The sequence below is a fragment of the Alosa sapidissima genome, chromosome 13 (assembly GCF_018492685.1).
Source record: "Alosa sapidissima isolate fAloSap1 chromosome 13, fAloSap1.pri, whole genome shotgun sequence".
Lineage (NCBI taxonomy): Eukaryota > Metazoa > Chordata > Actinopteri > Clupeiformes > Clupeidae > Alosa > Alosa sapidissima.
The window spans coordinates 20,696,089-20,720,836 of NC_055969.1; the positions used below are offsets into that span (position 1 = coordinate 20,696,089).

Genomic DNA, 24,748 nt, shown 5'->3' on the forward strand with positions numbered 1-24,748 from the left:
GATTTTGTAACTATAATAATTTTATTGATTTTTCCACAATTTCAAACATATTTCTGTCAAATAAAGGCATCTATACTGGTTCAGTGCAAATGATAAGGCACATAATCACAGTTTCATTTAATAAAAGGAGCAGTATAATGTTTAAAATCCCTTTCCTGTCCTATAACCTTAATGTATACGTGATGCCACCACCACGTACATTTAAAAAAAAAATCACAAATATTCCAACAAAAACAGAATGACTTTGAAAGACTTTGGCTCATATCATGTCAGGCATCAGTTTTCAGTTTCTTATTGAATATGCTTTTTGGAGTGCAGTTGTATACCGGATCTCATGTTGGAAGGATAAAGAAAAAAAAAAGGGAAAAAGATAGCATCAAGCTGACAGACTCTTCTGAGTCAGCAGAGAGATATATGACTGCGATGCATGTTAAAACGCTTAAAGATCAGATATTGCCTTCCAACATTGCAGCAGGACCAAAGACTCATCGAGTCTCACTTCATAGTACAGTTCTCATCGCTCATCCTCTTGAAAGTGCTGAAAAGAAAGAACAAACATATATAACATATATAATCACACCATAACCCTTAATTCCTCTGTGATGATATCAACAGGGCAATGGTTATTTGGAAATAATCCTCCTCCAAAACAGACTTAAAATCTAAACTTTAGGCTGGCAAACATATCAGCTATGAAATGGTCATCAGCTAGGATATGACAATACTGCTTTTCTAGAGTCCAGCCTATACTGAAATCCCTTTGGGGGTTTCACACGTTGTCATTTTCCTCCTCTGGACGGTCACGGATGCGTCCAGTTGGCAGGCAAGGAGGGAGGGGGTTAGTATTTTTTGTTGTCACGGCAACTGCTTCCCACGCATGACTGGAGCTTGATGAGCCGCTGATTCATGGTCTGCAGTAGAGCGGGGTCCACTTTCTTCACAATGTTCTCCAGCTGATGGGGGTCCGACGTCAGGTTGTACACTTCCACAAACGACTGGACATAGGGGAGAAAGGCCATAAACCACAGTGCATGTGATGAAATATTTATGAATGTTGCTTCAAACAGAAATTGAGTTATTAAGTAAACTGATATGTGAACATCAGAACTCTGTAACTGCTTTGCTCAGACGAGATAACTGTCTGCGTTAGTGATGTGAGCACAGCTATTAGCCACAGACACGGTCAAATGAAGAATAAATATATTTAAGAAACAAAAAAAGCCTGTTGAAAAATCATGAAGAGTAAAAAGGAAAAATCTTTGCTGAATAAAAAATTGCTTTAAACGACTATTAGTATGTGCATGGTGCTTCATTAGAGCAAGATAAAAGACTCCAGCCCCTTGGTGTTGACCCACATCCGGTTTCACTGTGATGTGCTTTGTTTAGGTGTGAGATGCCACTATCACAGTGTATCACTGATGCATGCTCTTGTCCTCCATAATGCATATACAATTGGGTGTAATTGGAACAGGACTCACCTCATTGTCTGCAAACTCACAGTACTGTAGGTTGCAGCCAGTCAATGTTCTCACACAGGCATACGTGTTGTTGAAGGCGTCCTCACACGTGCAGTCAGGAAAGCAGTGCTGCAGGGAGACATTGGCTTTTATACCAACGGCAAGGTTGGGTTTGTGGTGGTCATTTATCCGTCACAAGAGAATCAATAGAACATCTGCTGTAGACTATATTCACTGATGGAGTGACTGTTTGATGCTCAAGGTTCCTCATACTTATTCTGAACTGGGAAAGTCAGCCTGCTATAATGCCCCTACTTACTTAATGTTCAACGCACTGTAAAAATTAACACTCTACTTTCCTATGGTCAATTCAGATCTGGGTTATTCAGTATAAGTATAAGTATATATACTTTTTTGATCCCGTGAGGGAAATTTGGTCTCTGCATTTAACCCAATCGGTGAATTAGTGGTCGGGGCTCGAACCGGCAACCCTCCGGTTACAAGTCCAGAGTGCTAACCAGTGGGCCACGGCTGCCCATAATTCTTTATATTCCACATCAATTCAACCAGGGCCCACGCACTTAGGTCTCAAAACATTCTGAAAAAAATACCAGGTGTACCGATGTTACCCAGGAGACACACTGTAAAATGAATTTTATGTAAGATCAATACTTTCCAAGATAGAGCCAGTTTTACGGGAGGAGGGGGGTGTCGGGGCCTCTTTATAGGGCCAAAGTTTACAAGACCAGAACTAAACCATGTAGGAGGCTCAAATTTTGCATGCTGGTACATAAATAAGAATAGTATGTAGCAAAATCGTCCCTCAAAGTTTATCAAAATTGTATTGGAGTTTTTGGCTGGGCTCTGTTTAGGCCTTCAGAATACATATTTGGACTCAACATAGGCTCATAATTTATTTTCCTTATTGAGATAAGTAGAAACACTCTCACAAAAAGCAATGAACACAAAATAAATTCCTTTAGGTCTCACAAGCCACAAGTCTCACAAGGCATGCTCTGCCTATAGCACACTCTCTACAGACTAAACATGGGCATATAAAAATGAACGCCTCTGTTATCGTCCATAAGAATATGTGCGACATTCATATACTCAGTAACCAGAAGTCGTTGTGACTTGGCGTTCTGGTTTGACCTGGGACCCTAGAAGGTTGAGAACCTCTGTCTTCAAGCACCGGTCACCTGACCCTGCCTGACAGAATGAAACCCTTTCAACGAATAGAATGAACCAAATGCAAAGCCAAATCCACATGCAGAACATGGATGCGGAGAGCAGAACCAGATATACTGGTACTATACGATGACCCCTGTGACAGAACTAATTCAACGAGGCGATAAAGCTGATTTCTGAACTCTATGAAGGGGGTGAACCACACTGAACTCTGAACTCTCTTGATCTGACGATCCACATAAATAAACACTGCAGAGGAATCAACATAGACTGTCCACTCACAGCCAGTCCAGGCCCCAGTTTCGGGCAGGCCGGGTCCTCCGAGGCGTTTCCCTCCCCTGTGTACTCAACTAGGAAGAAGGAGCGGGCAGTGCCGTTACGCAGTGAAGGGGCCTGCAAAGGACCGACATGAGAGGGCATTTAGAACAACAGGCAGCGCACTTAAAGGCACACAAAGTATTTCAAGAGGACAAGGCTCAATAAGATTTTAGATTACACACTGATTTTTCATGTTGCAGTGAACTAATCTATGAATTATGACTATTAATTTATGAAAAGCAAATAATCACCGTAATGTTTTCTGTCAGTTTCACATTCATGTATACATTAAAATATGTTTCATTTTTTCAAGGAAAAGATAATGTCAATGAGGATAAAGATGAGTAGGCCAGGGATGTAGATCAAGCTTATGGGAAGGCCAGTGAAATATTTGGAAAATCACACGCGTGCACACACACACACGCACACACCATCTGTGGCAGGAAAGATTGGCCATCCATGTTGACTTCAGTGAGATTAAGTCCAGCTATGTCCAGAATGGTCGGCCCCAGATCGATATTTAGCACAGGAGTCTAAGACAAACACAAACACCAACACACAAACACACAAACACAACATAATGTATGTGTGGCCATGCAGTGTCTACTGATTAAAAAGCGACTCCAGCACGGAAAACAAAGTGGGGGTGAGATTTTTGTTTACGATGGTGGGCTAACACAAATGCAAACACAAAATAATTGATGACCCTCTACAGCACGGATGGAATGTGAGTGTAAAATGTCCCCTTTACTCACAGGGAGGACGAGTTTGGCCTTGACCCCAGGACCTCGGACCATGAGCGGCACACGGATGTCAAACTCATACAGCTGCCTCTTGTCGATGGGCAGCGAGAACTGACCTGCAGGATACACACGTGCACACACACACACACGTGCGCACGCACACACACAAACACACACACACACACACAGCGTGTTTTAATGGATGCCAGACTAGAGGAGAAACACAGCATATATTCAAGCCTTACTTATAAAGTTGATATGTCTCCAGGCCTTCAGATGACTAGCAAATGCAGAAGTTATTTACCTCTTATCTGTAAGAGTATACCCTTCATTGCTAATAAAAAAAATAAAAAAAATCACCCTATTTTTTACAGTCTATGAAATCACCCCGTCATTAAGATATGCAATGCCACAAATATGTTCATTCAATGCCTCGAATATTGAATATAGAAACTGGGTATTAATTTTGGGTCTTTGTATGTACAGTATGCAAAAACAACACAGACCTGTGTGATATCCATTATCGGACACAAAGAAGATGTAGGTGTTGTCCAGCTCCTTCAGTTCTTCCAGCTTTTTCACCAGGATCTCCACCATGTCATCAACAGATAGCAGCGTCTGCCACCTACAGACCAGCAAACGCACACAGACGCTCAGTGAGGTCATATCAATGCTGGGTGCTTAAGAGCTTCTAGAATATTCTCCCATCACCTTATATTCTGTGGTGATTAGTTATTAGGTCTAGACTTGGTGCCAGTGCTTATATTCTGTGGTGATTAGTTACTGGGTCTAGACTTGGTGTCAGTGCTTATATTCTGTGGTGATTAGTTATTAGGCATAGACTTGGTGTCAGTGCCTATGTCTACCCATACTCTGTATACACAGTAGGAAACTATTAAAATGTCTCTGAACCCAAAACTGTAAATTGAACATGTACATGCTTGTGTAATACACCAGGGGTGTAGTCTAGTTAGCTGTAGTGGGTATACTGTGATGTCGTAGTTAGCTGTAGTGGGTATATTATGATCAACCCCAAATGTTTATACGTATCCTTGCCTATTTTAAGTGGGTATACTGAGATGGTGATGCTTTTTAAGTGGGTATACTGCATAGTCCTGCGTATCACGTAGACTACACCATTGTAAATACACCAATAATCTGATGTTGGGTGAGGTGCACTGTCCAATAGAAATGGAGAAGAGTATATACACCTCACAGCACCATACTGCAAGCACACCTTACCATATCATATGCACCCCAATGAGAGAGAGGAAGGGAAAGGAAGCACACCAATGAGAGAGAGGAAGGGAAAGCAAGCACACCAATGAGAGAGAGGAAGGGAAAGCAAGCACACCAATGAGAGAGAGGAAGGGAAAGGAAGCACACCAATGAGAGAGAGGAAGGGAAAGGAAGCACACCAATGAGAGAGAGGAAGGGAAAGGAAGCATGTCTTGTCTGTAAAAGGCTGTAAAAATCTACTGTGAGTTGTACCTTTTTTGGTATGCATCATCTAGATATTTCACTGAGCTCTCTGGCATGGGGCTCACAGGCTGTCGCAGGAGCCAGTGCTTGTCCTGGAAGTCAAAAAGAGAAGGCACGCCGAGTCAGAGTCGGAGACAAGGTCGGTCAGACAAACATACCGACAGACAGACAGACAGACATAGATAGGGTAGACAGAAAGGTTGCTCCTTCAGTGAGACCTGCACTTACTTTGCCTGCTTTGTTGAAACTACCGTCCCGTGGGGCTTTCACATCGCTGAAGGACTTTTGGTACTGGGGTGCCGCGGTCCAGGGGGAGTGGGGGGCCGGAGGGGACAGCATGATGAAGAAGGGGTGCTGGGGGCTCCTGTCATTCAGGAAATCCAACGACCTGTTCACCTGGAGACAACACACACACACGCGCGCACATCAAAATCAGTCAGAATTTCAGTCAGAATTTCAGTCATTTCATGGTTTAATTCTCCTGAGGTTCAGTTGGTTTAACTCTCTTTGTACTTTGCTGAAATATTTGCAAAACCAAACTCCGACAATGCAAATCTCTGACACACAAATGGTGATTAAAGACACTGTGTTAAGGGTTGGTAGGGGTCTTTGAGCCATATTTACAAAGACAGGAAACCATGAAATCACCTGGACAGATTACTGGTGGGATGCTTTAAACATAACATTAATTAAATCTCAATTTAACAAATGAAGCATTTGGATTACAAACCATGTCATATTTTTACATTACATTCAAGAACATACCACAATATCAGTGCAGAGAGCACACCTCATCACGTCACTTTACAACTAATCTGTGTTACCCTACAGTTTGCTGAATTTTCTCTTTCGTTTTATTAGCTCAGTGGAACACATTAAGAGTCATAGAGGGGAGAGATAAAGGAAGCCCCAGCTGACTTGAGTGCTGACTTGCTTGTGTCGGCAGGCCAGCACATGGCGTGTCACATGGGAGGCACACGCTCTTCTTAAACGGCATATGGAAGCACACACGCATGGGCGGACTGGCCATCTGGCATACCAGGCATTTTCCCGGTGGGTGGGCCGACGCACCTTTTGGGCCGATAGAATAGGCTATATATATAATTTAATTATTTTGGCCAACGATCGGCCCAAAGGAAGAGCAATCAGCGGCCCATTGGTTACATTTCAATATTGACACTGGACTGATCCAATAACAGCTCACGTCAGGCCCCACCCCTCCCATTTTGGCTCATAGCCAGGATTCTGTGAGCGCATCAAAAGTTAATCGAAGTTGCCTACACAAAATTGCGGCGGATGCCTGTAGTGACAATTTTGCAAAATTAACACCAATGTAGAAGCTTCAAAAATGCAATATTGCAAGTAGGCTAGCATATGTCAGCAACATGTTGAAGTTCGTTGAGTTTGAACGAGGATGTAAGCAAGCATACAGAGCAAAGGACAGTGAGCAGGTGGAGAGTGCGAGACTGAGGCTACATGATAACTCAGTGGTAGAACAGGTAGGCTGTGACATGCATGCCATGGCATGCTGACTATGATGATTATGATGACTTATTAATTGTGATAATGTAATGATATGGTAGCCTAATGATAACTTAGTAAGGCCGTGCTGTGATTATAATAACAAATAGCGCAACTTAAATTTTCTAAATGAATGATTTGCAAACCTGGACAGCAAAATAGTGTCAAATCAACGTTAATTGTTGGTCAGATTGATCAGTTTCCGTCAGACGCCCAAAATTCAACATCGATGGCATGAGTGGTGGTTGGTCTCTCAAAGTATAGAGAAGGGTTCTATCTTGGAAGGGTTATCATGGTAAAGAAGGGCTAAAAGGCTGTAGACTGACTGAAATGTAGGTTACAAAACGTCACGTCATGCACAAGCCAACTAAGCTACAGTATATATATAACCTATATGATAGGCTACTGGAAGACACTAAGATAATTAGTTCATGTAGCTGTACTGTTCCAAAATGTACCAGCAATGTAGGTAGGTAGTATACAGTAAATAAAATATTTCCAGCAACAGCTGTTTGTGTTGTTTCAGTTGTCCTACACGGATAACTGGTATAAATTACTGGTAAAATGTGTAGCCTATTGAATAATTTGAAATGATACTTTGAATTCAAGCAGAAACTCTTTTAATTATTTAATAATTGCTTGTTAGCCTACTTGAATGGAGATCATATGCTCCATGCCTATCTGATCAGTCAGAGAGATAACCAATGAGGCCTACATCTCTTTCAGTGCTCCATGACAGTTGAAAATATATGCGTATTTAAGGGAAATGCAAAGATTTTGTATTTAATTAGGTGTGCCCCACCGATTTGAGGGCCGCTTGGGCCAAATATGCCAGGGCCGATTTTTGGTCCCAGTCCGCCCCTGCACACACGGATACATTGACGCATCATATAAACTAGTGCTCATGATATAGAACACGCTGTTCCTCATTTGCTGGGTCACTTAAGGGAGAGTCACAGATACAGTTTTATGGTGACAGAGCAGACTACAGCTACAGGTTCAGTGTTGTACCGCTGTTGCTGACAGAGTCAATTTGGAGTAAAAGGAGTTTGTCTAACTCTGAATGGTTCCACTTTGCCTTTCTTCAGGGACAGTGTTGCTAAATGACTTTAATTTTCCATGATTTACATTTACACAATGTGCAAATCAATTATGAGCACCTCCATATCAAAACCTGACTAGACTATTTGATTCAAGATGTTTACTGTGCAGCACCTGCAGGTATACGTAAGGGATAATGTATAGAACGCAGAGGGGTCTTGTTCCGCCCTGAAGGACTTATTTTCCCAATAATGACCGGCGTTCTATACATTATCCCGCTTATTACACGGCTACTTGCCAAACCGAAACAATAAACTCCCCACGATATGACTCTTTAGCCTACATAGCCTAGGCTATAGCCTATTTGTTACCGTTTCATCGTGGCTTTTGCTGAGAAACAAATAGTTCGCAACAGCACACGCTGAACTTGAATCAAACATTCTTTAGAACACAGCTGATCAAACGTCCGCTTTCACTTTTGAATGAAGTTCCAGTCCTTGCGTAGTGATATGAAAGAGGTGAAATAGAATAAGCACAAAACCCATTTTCCTTGACAGCGGTCTGTTATACGCAATGGTCTGTTATTGAGAATTAGCAGACCACCGAACGTTGGGAAGGCCCATTCAAGTGAATGGAGCATTCTTCAGCATTACGAGCCGTGTAATAAAACCTCATATCAGAGCCTCATTTTTTCTGTTAAAAGCTACAGTAATTTTCTACAGAATATGTACTGTAGGGCCTTTGTAGACACTCTTCAACAACATACATCATAGTAAATTCAAAAAAAAATTAATGTGTAAAAAGGGTTTTCCTTAACACAGCGAAAGTTTAGGGTTCTAAGTCAGAGTTTTACTGTTTTTACTTTACTCAAGCACGCCATGTTTTCAAAAGGCTTTCAGGTAACTCATGGCAGATTGTGGCAATGATAGTGGGAAGCTGTTTGGTTGAAAAATACCTAACTTACATGTGCAGACTGTCATACACACTTGCAATGTACTAAACACACAATTAAGCAACATGCAGCATATCTGATAGAAACTGTGAGGCTTTGGGTTGACATAGAGAGAGACTGAGAAACTCACGATAAGATCTGTGAGGTAGTCCTTGTGGTAGTCATCTCCGTGTTTCTCCTCTTTGCCGTTCACTGAGAGACTGTAGTTGTAGTACACGGAGTTCCCTACCTGCAAACCATCAAAGTTCTCCTTTTACAGTTTGGATGTAACCTCAATATATCAACATTCTGGTGCAAGTAAACTATTCAGTCTTAAAGTCTGTTATCTCCTCCGACTACAGTTTGTCTGATCAATAGTTCAAACTAAGAATTCAACAATATGAGATTTACATTGCTGTACAATGGCAGATTGCTGCAAAGATAAACATTATAAAAGTTTTATTATTCAGCTCCCAAGATACAAGTGTTATGGCTTACCACCAGCAGGAACATAATATGCCTACCCAAAGTCACTCCTCAAATATAAATGTACAAGGCATGCTTAGACAGAGTTGGTGGAGGGCAGGAATAGCACACTCAGAAACCCACACCTGAACAAAAACATCTATAGAAAGTTTAGCTTGTGATGTGAGTGATAAGGGGCCAAGATTGGATTCTTAACTGGCCATGCAAACTCAAGGCAGAAGAACCATAGCTGACTCTAGAACAAGTCTGAACCTGTTCTTGCAGGGTTCTAGACTTACTCCAGAATCAACTGTTACATGGGATGTGTTTTAGTGCAAAATATCAAAGACCACAGTTCCCAGCATGGATACTAGACCAAAGAATTAGGAAATATCACTGAAAAGGCCAGCACATAAAACACATCCTTTCATTGCCCATGTGGCAGATTGACTGAACTTATGCAACTGAAGATGCAATACGGTTGTTAAGTCCGACGTCACGGGTCCAACCACGTTTTGGTCAAAAAAACGTTTACTAGTGCAGCCAGACGGTTTTTGCAACTTGTAAACCTTGTCACCATCACCTTTCGTTTTATTGAGGGTAAAACAAAATTGGTTAACTTTAACAGAGTAATTAATGTACCTGTGCAGACAGATGACACAATCAATGGTTACATACAGGCTTTGGCAAAAAATAGGATTTTATTATGTTGAGGCAACAAGTGAGTAATAGGATGACAATTTTTTTTAAAGGCTACACTGAATAGCGTAAAAAATAGTTTATTTTACTGTCTATGGAGAAAACCGATTGGCTCTGAAAGCTGTTGGACCCGGAAAAAGATTTATTATTGCATCATCCAGTGTTTCCCATACATTGACTTATTTGTGGGGGCCCGCCACAATATCAACATTGACCACCATACAATGAATTTCCAGGTTGTACTAAATTGTGCTTAAATCTGGTTAGCATCATAACCACGCTGCGCTAATTTGCTAAAAACTGTTGCATTCAAGTTAATTCTGCAAACCACAAATAGAATTAAATTCTGTGGGAAACACTGCATGATCACTTAATAACCGAATACAAATGACATGAGTAAAAGGTTCCCTGCGTGCACACACACAACACAAAGTCCTGGTGTAGTGTTTCACTACTGCAAACACCCTGAGTGGACAATCCTGTTAGCTTAGTCTAATCACTCACCAGTGCGTTCCAGTGGTCCCAACCAGGCGGCACATGGTCCACGCCTCCTGCCTCCTTCTTCCCATACTGAAAACACAGAAAAAACACAATGTGTAATATGAAAATTAAATTTGTGTAAAAAACGAACAAAGATGGAAAACACATTTGAAGGTGATGGTACATGGGGTACCTTTTTGAGCAATGTTACTAGGCAACCACATTGATTGTGATTTGCCTACATTTGCCTTCCCTTGTTGTCGCTTTGGTTAAAAACCGTCAGCCAAATGTAATGTAATAATACTGATAATAATTCAAATTTAATTAAAGTTCCTCAGAAAACTTTTATTACTAATATCAATAGGAATGTACCTAAACAACAATACTCAGGAACATTGCCCAGCAACATTCCTCAAAAAGTTGCCTTGTGTATCATCTGCTTAACAAGCACTGCATGAGCACCATCGGGAAAGGAAACACACCTGGTTGAGGTACTTTCCCCCGAAGAAGGTCTGGTATCCACTCTTGCTGAGTAAGACTGGGAAGGCCAGGGATTCGGATTCCTTCTGCCAGGCAGGGCTACTACAGTTGCCGGACAAGGAGTTATTCCGGACCTCGTGGTTATGAGGGTATTTACCTGTGAGGATGCTGCTACGGCTCGGACAGCACAAGGGTGTAACTGTGAACTAGAGAGACAGAAGAATAGATAGGCAGACAGGCAAACAGACAGACACACACACAGACACAGGCATGTTTGCACCCACAGGGAGAGACCGATATATCAGGAGAGATAGACAGTCAAACAGAAAAGGGAGAGGGAGAAAGAGAGAGAGAATATTACAATTTACAATGCATATGTTTGAAAAATATTTTTTGAGGAAATGAATGATGTCCTACTCACTGCATTAGAAAAGGTGACACCAGCATCCCCTATGAGCTGTTTGGTCTTTTTCATTGGTGTCTGAAAGTGAAGGGGTATTGCTTATTTGTGTAGTGAATATAAAGCACTGTTAAATATTATAATTGACAATTGAATTGGCTCATATACAACATGTTCAACTTTCAGGTAGTTAAAAAACTAATTATTCAATCGAGCGTGATAAGGAACTCTTCCTCTTTAAGAGTTCTGCCTCTTCCTGGTTAGTTGCACTTCCATATAACACATGTGACTGCTAAGCATGGCATTACATAGGCTGTGTCTATAGGCTACAAAGCAACATACAGTTAGCTAAGCAACGCAAGAGGCTATTAGCCAATGATGACAGTTTATTGTACAATAGTCCTTTCAAGGAGATAGGGAGGGTATCATGTTATTTTTGTCAGTCCCGTGTAGGACAGGTAATACTACTTTTGAACTATTCTTATCTTTATTTTAAAGTATGTCATCATTATTTAGGTCTGTGTGTAAGTCACAACAATAAAAGACTCACCAGTCCACCGAGCTGAACATCCTGGTCGTCGGTTACAATTAGCACAATGTTGCTTGGCTTTGCGCATTCTGTGCAGCTGGGCAAACATGCAGCGAAAGCGAGAAATGCGGTGACTCTGACAACCGCACACAGTGTCCGATGTAGAGTTCTCTGTCCTGAACTGGCCTCCAAACTTGCCATTAGCTACGAGCTACCACTCCTCCTCAGCTGGTCTGACTGTCCACGGCGGGGTAGCTGTACATTGAAAAAGCACAAAGTGGGAGGGGAGGGAGACATAAACCACGAGTAGCGTCGGAGGAGGTCTGATCAAGTTTGAGGAAGTGCTACAATTTTGCCAAAGAGTCATGTCGTCTTGTCTCAGTCATATGACTTGATTCCTGGAGGGACTTTAACCTAACGTCTGCAACATGCGAGTTTCACTGGAATCGCCAAATATCGGTTCATTCCATTAGTTGCCATACTTTGTTTCATGTTTGTTTCACCATCTCTTCTAGGTGTAGCCTATGGTGGTGATTTCGACACCACAAAACCACACCACGCCACAAAAGATATACAGAAAACCTATTAAATGTAAGGCGAATATCAGGTTGACGTTGACATTTAGGCCAATTATGTTAATTGATGAAGGTGTTCATTAGGCTATCCTACTTAAAAATTGCCTTGTGAAAATGTGCCCTGAAATCATATCTTTCTTAAATGGTTGTCAGAATATAGGCTATGATATGTTATTTATGGTTGTTCGGTGTATCTACGATACACACTTGTTACTTCTATGCATGTTTGATCTGTTTTCAATTCAGCGGTTGTGCAATCATTTCAGGCAAACATTTCCCGTTTCCACATCGGTCTTATTTTGGCTGGTGCACTGCCTTCAGCTTCGTGCCACTATTGGTCAAAATGTTCACTGCGTCATACTCGCTGCGCTGTTTCATGCTCCCCGATGTAATCTACATAGTCAATGCCAAAAAGTAGATAGACTGTTCATATGGCCCAGTCATTTTAACTTCCCACATGTATATTATGTAACTTAACGTTAACTGATCACACAAGATTTGTCTTTAGAGAGAATCAACTTTGAACAAAATAAGTCTTATTAAGGTGTTATTATAACTTTGCTAGCTTCACAGATGGTGCCTCTAAAGCGCAGGAAAGTAGTCTCAACATCGTCTGTAACGGACACTGACATTAAAGCCACGAAATACCCAGACACCGTCATCTTTATCTTAGAGAGAAAGATGGGAGCCAGCCGCAGGACTTTCCTTAGTCTGCTTGGACGAAATAAAGGATTTCAGGTCACAGAACAGTTCAGGTGAGTAAAGGTTAGGCTACTGTATGTCTTTCTGTGATGTTGACTACAGCTCTTTCTAGCTCAGTCTCTTGTCCTGCTACACAGTGAGGCTGTTACACATGTCGTCGCGGAGAACAACTCAGGGGATGAGGTGCAGGCCTGGCTTGAGACTCAAACTGTTAGTCGCACTACGGCTAATGTGGTTCATTTGTTGAACATCAGCTGGTATACAGAAAGCATGGCTACTGGCAAACCTGAGAGCATTCAAGAGAAACATAAATTAAAGGTACGTTTGTGATCTTGGCATGTCTCCTGATGTGTAGCTGATGGAGAGGAGGGAAGGGAGGGACGTTCTCTTTCTTAAATGACAGCAGATGCTTTCTGTTATCTCACATCCCTCTCATCTCTTGATGCATTGTTTGCAACAGTATGACTGAAGAAATGCTTTGGTTTGTTGAGGTTCCCCCACACTGACTAGTCTTATATCCCCTTTGCAGATGAGCCACACACCCAGTCCAGTCATCTCTGCGGTCTCTGCAAAGAGTTACGCCTGTCAGAGAAGAACTCCTCTGAAGCACCACAACTTGTTTCTGACTGTGAGTAGAAGTGATTGCATTGTATGACTGGGAACTGGAATAATGGAAGCACCAGTTTGTCTTCATTTTAACATCTTTGTCAGGTGTAAAGCACTCATATATCTCAGATTATCAGACCCATAACTGAAAGGCAGACTAGTTTGGCTAATAATATCCTTCACCTCCTGCTATAGGGTGTATGTGTAAGACAACAGTGTTGGCATACAGTGATGTTGAAGTGGTCCTCAGATGTTCTGTTTAACCTAATACCAATGTTTACCATGGTGTCAGGCTTTATAGTAGTTGGTATTTCTGTAAGCCTCTAAATGTAGCCGTAGGATTCCGTGCCTAGGTCATTTCTTCTCAGCTTGTGTTTGTGTCACACCTTCCGATATGCCATCAGCACCATAACTTGGTATACTTTTAAATGGGTATTCTGATTCTGTTATATAATGCTGCCAAATACTGCACATCTGTTAGTGAATATGAATGAATGTAACATTGTCCCTTAGGAGGCTCTAGAGCTCTGTCATCTAATTATATTTACTGCAATAATTCAATACTTTCAAACTAACACTCCTCCCCAGGAACCGTTGGAGTTGTTGGCAGAGAATGCTGAGTTGGGTGAGAACGAGGGGCGGAGCGTGGCATTCCGGAGGGCGGCAGCCATCTTGAAGACACTCCCACTTGCGGTGAAGAGGATGGAGGACCTGCAGGGTCTGCCCTGTCTTGGCGACCACTCGCTACGCGTTGTCAAGGTGAGACACCACATCTCTGTCCCCTAGAAAAGCTTCAGATTTGTAGAGTAATATTTACATTATACAGACTTTACAGACTTTTGTGCTCTATGACTAGGTCATGTTTACAGTTTATTTTAACTGCTTACATACAAAATCTTTGGATGATACAATTTTTGAAACCTGTCACTCAAACACCATAACCCCATTCCCAAATTTGCAAAACTGTAAACTAATTGTCAGCCTTATAGTTTCATAAAACACTTTTTGCAAAACACCACACACAACTCTCTAGCTAGCACAGACAAATATAACAGGAAGCTACTTGATTTCATTACATTACATTACATTACATTACATTACATTTGGCTGACGCTTTTTAACCAAAGCGACTAACAACATGGTAAACAGTACGTTTTTTGAACAATTCTCACAATTTTAGGACAGTTTAAAAAAAACATTAGAGTACAGTAAGAATAAGTGCGTCGGTGAGTGCTGTTTTTAACAGTTACTTGTCAGTTTAAAACGGCTGGTGAGTGCTAGGATCAGTAAGACTTGTTGTAAGTGTTGCTATGAGAGTAGATGTTCTCTAAAGAGCTGGGTCTTCAGGAGTTTTTTGAAAGTGGAAAAGGATGTCCCTGCCCTTGTAGGAACTGGCAGTGTGTTCCACCAACGAGGAACAACAGATGAGAAAAGTTTGGATTGGCTTGAGCGTACCGGTGGTAGAGCTAGACGTCGTTCGTCAGAGGAGCGCAGCGGTCTGGAGGTAGTGTAAGTCTGTATGAGGGCATTCAAGTAGGTGGGAGCAGAACCGGAGACTACTTTGTAGGCAAGCGTTAGAGACTTGAATTTGATGCGGGCCGCCATAGGTAGCCAGTGTAGCTGGATGAGCAGCGGGGTAACATGTGCCCTTTTGGGTTGGTTGTAGACCAGGCGCGCCGCCGCGTTCTGGATCATCTGACGTGGTTTCACTGCGCAGGCTGGGAGACCTGTCAGGAGGGCATTGCAGTAGTCGAGTCGTGAGATGACTATTGCCTGAACCAGAAGTTGGGTAGCATCTTGAGTCAAGTAAGTCCTGATTTTCCGTATGTTGTAGAGTGCAAAACGGCATGACCGGGCGACTGAGGCAACATGATCTGAGAAGTTTAGTTGGTTGTCAAGAACAACTCCTAGATTTCTTGCAGTCCTGGTCGGTGAAACAGACAGGGAGTCAAATTTGATGTTGATGTCGTGGTGTATGGTAGGTTTAGCTGGGATGACCAGCAGTTCAGTCTTTGAGAGGTTCAGCTGGAGGTGGTGTGCCTTCATCCATGTAGCTATGTCTGAAAGGCAATCCGAGATCCGTGCTGAAACCAGGGGGTCGTCAGGTGGAAAGGACAGATAGAGCTGTGTGTCGTCTGCATAGCAGTGGTATGAGAAGCCGTGCGAACGGATAATCTGTCCCAAGGAGGTGGTGTAGATAGCAAAGAGGAGGGGGCCCAGCACTGAGCCCTGGGGGACCCCTGTGGTGAGATGGTGAGGTGCGGATAGCTGACCAAGCCATGATACGTTAAACGAGCGTCCTGTGAGGTAGGATTCAAACCAGGAGAGAGCAGAACCGGAGATTCCCATGTCAGCGAGTATAGAGAGAAGGATACGGTGATTAACCGTGTCAAAGGCAGCCGATAAGTCAAGCAGAATGAGTACTGATGACCGAGCGGTCGCCCTGGCTTCTTTTAAGGCTTCTGTTACAGACAGCAGAGCCGTTTCGGTAGAGTGGCCGCTTTTGAACCCAGACTGATTTGGATCCAGAAGGTTGTTCTGTGAAAGGAAGTCAGAGACCTGTTTGGAGACTGCTCGTTCAATGCCTTTGGATAGGAAAGGCAGTAGTGAGACAGGGCGGTAGTTCTCGACTTGAGCAGGGTTGAGAGAAGCTTTCTTAAGTAACGGTGTTACCCGGGCCATTTTGAACGCTGTTGGAAATGTGCCGGAGGTTAGCGAGGCATTGATCACATGTGTGATAGCTGGAGCGATGGTCGGGCTGATGGACTGAAGTAGGCTCGTAGGTATAGGGTCCAGCGAGCATGTGGTAGGACGGCTGCATGTCAGGAGTCTGGACACTTCACTCTCGGAGAGAGGCATGAATGCTGAAAAAGATGTTCCAGCAGTCCCTAGAGGTTGTAGGAGTGCGGTATCTGAGTCAGATGCGTTGAGTGGGCATGTAGAGAATTGACTGCTGATTGCCGCCACTTTGTTTGTAAAAAATGAGGCGAGGGTATCTGCAGTAAGGCTTGATTTCCTTTTTCAAACGCAACCTAACCTAATAGCACACTTATTCACCACTTATTAACACATTCCTCCGCAAAAATGCTCTATGATTAGGAATATTTTAACTCTAGCTAGCTAAGATAGAGGTGCGCACATCCAAAACGCAGGTGCAGGACAAAAGGGTCAGACAATCAAAAAAATAAAATTAAATGTCCGCTCACTTGCTCCCGTTTTGCTTTATCTTTTATTTCACCAAGTGAACGTTTTCGAGCTACACGCTCTTCATCAGACTTGAATCAAGATAGACACACGTCATACTTATTAGGTAGAAAGGGTCACATGATACATCAATCAAGTTCTGATTGGAAGGCACACCCACTGCAGAGAGGTGCATCCCAAGGTACCAACAGACATCCACAAATATTTTTCATCATACTACACCAGTCTCTACCAAATATACAAAAATATACAGAACATATATACATACACACATATATACTTACATACAAACATAAGTACATATTTTGAAGTTCTTTCTAAAACACGTCTTAGAGTGTACAGAGAAGTCTATTCAGAGTACTTGACATAGCATCAGGCCCTATGGCCATCATAATTTCAAGTAAGCATGATAAGGTGTCTATATAATCACAAGGTTACTATTTTTATTATTTTTAAGATTTTATAGCTTGTAGGCCACCCTCAAAAGGGACGTTGGTGTTCAGCGACTCAATGTCCATTGTAACTAGAAGTTGTGGAGAGTCTTTCAGTTGTACTATTTTTATCCAGGAGACTACAATACAGCATCATGTTAAAATCTTTTGCTACAGTCTTTACTCACTTCTAAAGGACAAACAGAAGAACACGAAACAGAAGTACCATTATTTAAAGATTTTCAGTTAGCAACCACATAGTCATTAAAGTAGTTACAGGAATGGTCTGATATTGAAGTCCTCATTCATACCCCTTGGTGCCATAGTGTCCAGGGTATAAATCCAATATAGTTCACGTTTGAGAAGTAAGTTGTCAATATTGCCCCCCCCCCCCCCCCCCCCCCCTCCTGGGCATTTTTACCATCTCAATTCCCATATATTTAAGGGCAGACACATTATGACGGGCCTCTTTAAAATGGGCTGCCACTGAACTTTTCATGTCCATGTTACGTATTGCACATCTGTGCTCTGCTATCCTAGTCTTAAGTGCCCTTGTGGTCTTCCCCACGTAGGCCAAGCCACATGGGCACTTAAGCATATAGATCACATTTTTTGTTAAACAGGATATGATACCCTTGATGTGATTTTTTTACCAGTATGGGGGTGATTAAAAAAGTGAGTTTTACTAGTGAAGTTACATTGTTGGCAGTTTCCACATTTATAGTTGCCTGGTTGAATGTTACTCAGAAAGTGTGTGGGGGGAGGAGGAGGGGGTAAATCCGCCCTCACCAGCATATTCCGAATGTTTGGTTGTCTTTGGTTGTCTTTTGTAGACCACGTGCGGTGGTTTGGGGAAAATCTTTTTTAAACTTGGGTGGGTCAGAGTCAATGATGTGCCAATGTCTTTTTACACTCTGTTCAATGTCCCTGGCAATTGGGGAGTACTGTACACAACATGATATTCTTGATTCCATTTTTTTATTATTTTTTGTTCTCCTATTCAAACATTGATCTTGGGACATGTTATTAAAACGATCAGCAGCTTCTCCAATCCATTGATCCTTGTAGCCCCTTTCTTTGAACCTTTTTTTCAAAATGGTTGATTGAGATTGATAGTCGTCCTCCGAGCTACAGATTCTCCTGATTCTACTGAACTGGGAGATGGGAAGGTTTTTCTTTAGAGATGTCGGGTGGTACGATTCCCCATGTAGCAAAGAGTTTCTATCTGTGCTCTTGCGATATAGGTTTGTTTTTAACCCATTTCCTTCCCTTATTACAAGAATGTCCAAAAAGTTCATTTTTGTTTTATCCACGGACACGGTAAATCTCAGATATTGGTTGTTCTCACCCATGTATGTATGGAATGCTTGTAGCTCGTTCTCATCACCATCCCATATGAAAAAGATGTCGTCCAGGTAGTGTTTCCAGTATGATATGTTCTGTACGAAGGGGTTCCTCTGTGTATTGAAGATCACGTTTGATTCGAAGAGTCCCACATAGAGCGATGCAAAGCTGGGTGACATTTTTGATCCCATTGCCACACCCGAGATCTGAAGGTAGAAATCAGCACCAAACAAAAAATAATTACATGACCGGACACACTCGTTAGTTCGATAAGACACTCAGTTGTTGGACTATTACTGGTCCTTTTCTCTAGAAAAGATTTTATAGCTTGTAGGCCACCCTCAAAAGGGACGTTGGTGTACAGCGACTCAATGTCCATTGTAACTAGAAGTTGTGGAGAGTCTTTCAGTTGTACAGGCTGAATCATTTTAATAAAATCCATAGAATCTTTCACATAGGATGGAAGAGAAATGACCAGTGATTGTAGAGTGTGATCGACAAATGCTGAAATTTTCTCAGTCAAGGAGCCAATTGCCGCCACTATAGGTCGTCCAGGTGGTGTATCCACAAAGTGCTTGTGGATTTTAGGTAAGGTGTAAAACACTGGAGTAATGGGGCAATCCACTTTCATATATGCATATTCATTTGCATATGCATATTCAGCCTGTACAACTGAAAGACTCTCCACAACTTCTAGTTACAATGGACATTGAGTCGCTGAACACCAACGTCCCTTTTGAGGGTGGCCTACAAGCTATAAAATCTTAAAAATAATAAAAATAGTAACCTTGTGATTATATAGACACCTTATCATGCTTACTTGAAATTATGATGGCCATAGGGCCTGATGCTATGTCAAGTACTCTGAATAGACTTCTCTGTACACTCTAAGACGTGTTTTAGAAAGAACTTCAAAATATGTACTTATGTTTGTATGTATGTATATATGTGTGTATGTATATATTTTCTGTATATTTGGTAGAGACTGGTGTAGTATGGTGAAAATATTTGTGGATGTCTGTTGGTACCTTGGGATGCACCTCTCTGCAGTGGGTGTGCCTTCCAATCAGAACTTGATTGATGTATCATGTGACCCTTTCTACCTAATAAGTATGACGTGTGTCTATCTTGATTCAAGTCTGATGAAGAGCGTGTAGCTCGAAAACGTTCACTTGGTGAAATAAAAGATAAAGCAAAACGGGAGCAAGTGTGCGGACATTCAATTTTATTTTTTTTAACTCTCTAGCTAGCACAGACAAATCTAACAGGAAGCTACTTGATTTCCTTTTTCAAACGCAACCTAACCTAATGGCACACTTATTCACCACTTATTCACACTTAACACATTCCTCCGCAAAAATGCTCTATGATTAGGAAGAGTTTAATAATGTACTGTACTACATTACATGTGTACTATACTAGTAATATATCTTGTATCTGTCGTACATAAGTGTTTAATAGTCTGCAATATTGCATGTCTGTCTTGCCTTCTCTTTCGTCTCTATGAGGTAACTTGTCGCAGGATCAGCTTTTAAATATGAATGCATTTGATCTGAATTGTGGCACTTTTTATGCATTGCTAAATAGTTATACCATGAACCCAGAGCCTCTGTCATAGGCAATGTTTTGTGTTTTCATTCTGATCCAGGAGATCTTAGAGTACGGGTCATCACAGGAGGTGGAGTCAACGCGGCACTCAGAGCAGTTTCAGGCCATGAAGGTGAGTGGGGAAGGTATTTAGAGTAGTATGACGCTATGAAGGTGTGCTGGGAAGGTATTTAGAGTAGTATGACGCTATGAAGGTTAGCGGTGAAGGTATTTAGAGTAGTATGACACCATGAAGGTGAGTGGGGAAGGTATTTAGAGTAGTCAAGGTCAAGGTAAACTTTATTATCCACAAGTAGGAAATTCAAGTGGTCACCATTACATCCTCTATTGTTATACAGCCTACTGCATAACAATAACAACATAAATACAAAACATTTAAACATTAAAACGTAAAAGAACAAGGAGAAGACAGACAAAGCAGTAAACATTGAAGAAACATGGCAAACGTGTGAATAAATAAACTAGTTAAGTGCTGATCTATACAGTATGCTCATAGTTTAAAATGCTTTAGAGTAAAGGGACTCAAATAGCCTAGAAATCTAGACGCACCCTAGCGGCAGCAAATTAAATTTGCTGCCAGGGCTAGTCTAGCAACTCTCTGTTGGCTTGTGAGCTCGAAAAATTAAACTTCTATCAGGCCAATCAAATCGTGTATAGAGTCGTTAGGCGGGCTTAACATAATGATTGATGGCAGAGTTGCAACGGTTTGGCTTGAATTCCCTGCTACTTGAAAACAAAGAAGATGGATGTTGCTGTTGGCCAACAGTGTGACACGAGTTAAACTTGTTTTAAGATGGCAAAAGTTTGAACTAGCCAACTAGCTCCGCTGGTGGGAAAACGCATGGGAGTCAGCGCTGTCCTATTGCGTGCAGAGGGAATTTGAAAGACAACCGATTATCCCGCCCCTCGGACTGAGCACTGCAAACGGTGAGTGCCCAGACCCTACATTTTAAATGTGGGTCTGGCTCGTCAGGCTAGGACTCAAAGTGCTAAATACCGGAATTTTCTTTTAAGTCTATTGTTGTACAGTCTAATTGCTGTAGGCACAAAAGACTTGCTATACCTTGTGGTCCTAATTTTCCTTTGCAGGGGTCTGCCACTTGACCTGTTGCTTTCTTAAGAAATTCTGATGAAGAGGGTGGATTGAATCATTTAGAATTTGTTCTGTCTTTTTTAGACTAAGGTCATTGTACAATTGAGCTACAGATACCTGATAATCTCCAATGATCTTACTGGCTGTTTTGACTATTCGTTGCAGTTTATTCTGGTCCTTAACATACATGTTACTAAAGGCACAAATAAGGCCAAATGATAAGATGCTCTGCAAGAGAGCTTTGTAAAACATTTGAAGAATACAGCTGTCTATTCTAAAATTATTATGTTTCCTTAGAAAAAAACATCCTCTTCTGCAACTTTTTGGACTTATTTTGTGCACATTCGTTAAAAGTCAGTTTATTGTCTATTTCAACACCCAAATATGTGTATGTTGTGACCCGCTCTACCACTACGCCATTTATATTTGAGGGTGGAACAGTAATTCCCTTTTTCATTAAAGTCTATGGTCACCTCCTTTGTTTTCTTTGCATTAACCTCAAAGAAATTGTCTGTACACCATTTAATAAAACCCTGCACCTCCCTCTCAAAACCCTTTGGGGATGCGGTATTAGACTTTACAAAACCCACTAATGCTGTATCATCAGCATATTTAAAATAAGTGTGGTCTGAGGAGGTTGCTTGGCAGTTATTGGTGTATAAGGTGTATAGAATAGAGTACAGAACGCATGCGTGTGGTGCCCCTGTGTTTATGGCTTTTAACGATGTGACACATGAGTTGAATTTGACTTGTGGACTACGGACTACTAGTTTGGTGGATTCTTGACTTTCGTCAGAAAGTCAAGAATCCACCAAACTAATCTTGGGTTAACCCCGAGGTGTACCAAATTTTTTACCATCAGGTGGGGTTGGATCGTGTTGAAGGCACTGCTGAAGTCTATGAAAACAATCTTGACAAGACTCTTTGCCTGTTCAAGGTGCTCATATGTGCTGTTTGTCAGGGTCAACAGTGCATCTTCAACCCCTCTCTCTGCGCGTGACATCACATACATTTTTTCGTAACATTTCATTGCTGTAGATGTCAGGGCAACAGGGCGCAGGTCATTACGTTCCCTAGGTTTTGTTTTTATTGGGTATGGGCACGATCAGAGATTTTTTCCATAGACAAGGAACTGCACCAGTGTCTATTGCCAGCTGGAACAGGCTTTGAACGGGCTGCGCCAACTGATCTGGCCGTTGTCTACACATATCCCACCCCTTCCTCGGCAAAACGTTGACATGTGATTACATTGAGCCAATCATGTGGTGTGTTGTGAATACATTGAGCCAATCATATGGTGTGTTGTGAAGACATCGTGCCAATCATGAGATGTGAACTAGCCGCTGGGGCAAGATTGGTGTCGTGAAGCCTTGCGCACACGCATTTCTGCCGAATAGGATGCCCGATGAGTACCCAAAAAGCGTTGCAATATGGCCGCCGAGTGGAGGGACTTGCCTAAAAGGACTTTGGTTTAACGCTCAAAGTATCATTTTGAGACCAAGGACATAATCTCTTCCATCGCACTTTCATACTTCCCCTTCTTATGCATAATTTCAAGATTTAGAAATGTGTTTAAACATGTATTCATTAGATCAGTGTTTTTCAACCACTGTGCCGGGGCACACTAGTGTGCCGTGAGAGATCATCAGGTGTGCCGCAGAAAATTAACTGTTGCATCAAAGAATTTATAACCACATGCTCTCACTGATTGTATGATTGCACTATTTGTGGTATGCAGACATTGTACTGTACAACGGGGGCCCCATATCCAGTATTCACAGAATCATCACATATCCAGTTCATAACAACAATTAAATTAGATATAGTCACCTACAAATGAAACAGAGGGCGCTTGTTTTTTTGAGCAGGTCTTGCATAGAAGCCATAATAAGGCCATATCTGTGTATTATTTGAAATTTTAGGCTATGGTATGTTTACTTTTTCTTCACACAGGATGTTAGTGTGCCGTGGGACATTGTAAGTGCCAAAAGTGTGCCGTGGCACAAAAAAGGTTGAAAAACACTGCATTAGATACCTAGATAGATAGGGAGATGTGTTAAGGTGACATACTGTAGTTTTTTTTTAACCTTTTTGAAGCCAGCTGTTGTTCATTGTTGTTAGTTGCTGGAAGGCTGTGCTGCGGCATCCATATCAGTGTTATTAATGTGTGTTGTGCTTTATTGCAGGCGTTGACGGGCATATTTGGAGTCGGGGTGAAGACAGCTGATCGTTGGTTTAGGGAGGGACTCCGCTGCCCAGCAGACGTGGCCAAATCAGAGCAGAGACTGAACAGCTCCCAGCAAGCAGGTAAACATCAGGGCTGCTGCCATTGGTCAGTTAGCAAGCAGGTAGACATCAGGGCTGCTGCCATTGCTCAGTTAGAAAGCAGGTAGACATCAGGGCTGCTGCCATTGGTCACTTAACAAGCAGGTAGACATCATTGGGCAGTTGGTAAGCAGGTAGACATCAGGACTGTTGGCATTGGTCAGTTAGCAAGCAGGTAGGCATCAGGACTGTTGGCATTGGTCAGTTAGCAAGCAGGTAGGCATCAGGGCTGTTGGCATTGGTCAGTTAGCAAGCAGGTAGGCATCAGGGCTGTTGCCATTGGTCAGTTAGCAAGCAGGTAGGCATCAGGGCTGTTGCCATTGGTCAGTTAGCAAGCAGGTAGACATCAGGGCTGTTGCCATTGGTCAGTTAGCAAGCAGGTAGACATCAGGGCTGCTGCCATTGGTCAGTTAGCAAGCAGGTAGACATCACAGTAAGGAGTTGAGGTTTTGTAACAGATGTCCTTACTGGTGCACACCGTTATGACCAAACATGTTGTTCAACAGGGAAAGTGTAGCAAAGCGGTTTTGAAATGTGTTGAGATTGAACATGCCCCTGTTGGAAGTGATCTAAATGGGTAATCTGTGTCCCACACCTCATCCAGGCTTGCTGCACCACGAGGACCTCAGCCAGCACGTCAGTCGGGCAGAAGCCGACGCCATTGGTCAGATCGTAGAGAGGGCGGTGCAGGAAGTCCTGCCAGGAGCTCAGATCACACTGATAGGAGGATTCAGGAGGTAAGTGATCATAAACACACACACACACACAAAACACACACAGACACACAAACACAGATGGGAAAAACATACTCATACCCGTCTCTCTCACTCGCTTGCTTTCTCTGTGTCAGGGGAAAAGAAACGGGCCATGACGTGGACTTCCTCATCACTCACCCAGAGGAGGGGAAGGAGGAGGGCCTTATGCCCAAAGTGGTCCAGTGGCTGGAGACTCAGGTGGGGAATATCAGGATGTTCAATCAAATGGGAGGGAATGCCTCTGAATACAGCCATGGGAGCAGGCTTTACTCAGTCTCTTTTTTAGTTTCCTTGAGTGCTGGACCGAACTTGTAACAAAGTATAAGAAAGGAGAAAAGGCTGCACTTTGCATAGATAAAATTACCTTAAAC

At 42.2% G+C, this 24,748-nt stretch overlaps 2 protein-coding genes across 5 annotated transcripts in view; one reads left to right on the forward strand and one right to left on the reverse strand.

The window, feature by feature from the left end:
- Positions 1-12,057, reverse strand: gnsb (glucosamine (N-acetyl)-6-sulfatase (Sanfilippo disease IIID), b). Its single transcript, XM_042058798.1, has 13 exons — positions 11,756-12,057; positions 11,227-11,286; positions 10,808-11,011; positions 10,350-10,415; positions 8,833-8,931; positions 5,417-5,584; positions 5,198-5,280; positions 4,213-4,331; positions 3,719-3,822; positions 3,395-3,496; positions 2,928-3,038; positions 1,479-1,586; positions 1-995 (listed from the first exon to the last, which is right to left on the reverse strand). Exons 1-13 carry the CDS (start codon positions 11,933-11,935, stop codon positions 840-842), a joined length of 1,560 nt encoding a protein of 519 aa, XP_041914732.1. The 5' UTR covers positions 11,936-12,057; the 3' UTR covers positions 1-839.
- The window catches only part of polm (polymerase (DNA directed), mu), a 16,566-nt gene continuing 3,325 nt past the window's right edge, over positions 11,508-24,748 (forward strand). Inside the window, exons 1-10 of one of the 4 annotated variants that reach the window (XM_042058794.1) lie at positions 11,508-11,663; positions 12,250-12,325; positions 12,875-13,064; positions 13,149-13,329; positions 13,541-13,639; positions 14,206-14,376; positions 20,245-20,316; positions 23,484-23,604; positions 24,227-24,359; positions 24,473-24,575. In XM_042058794.1, the coding sequence (XP_041914728.1) occupies positions 12,259-12,325; positions 12,875-13,064; positions 13,149-13,329; positions 13,541-13,639; positions 14,206-14,376; positions 20,245-20,316; positions 23,484-23,604; positions 24,227-24,359; positions 24,473-24,575 (1,137 nt within the window). In that variant the 5' untranslated portion in view covers positions 11,508-11,663; positions 12,250-12,258. Of the gene's footprint in view, positions 11,664-12,191; positions 12,326-12,460; positions 13,065-13,148; positions 13,330-13,540; positions 13,640-14,205; positions 14,377-20,244; positions 20,317-23,483; positions 23,605-24,226; positions 24,360-24,472; positions 24,576-24,748 lie in introns of those variants that run through there. The other 3 variants (XM_042058795.1, XM_042058796.1, XM_042058797.1) reach the window with 3 other exon arrangements.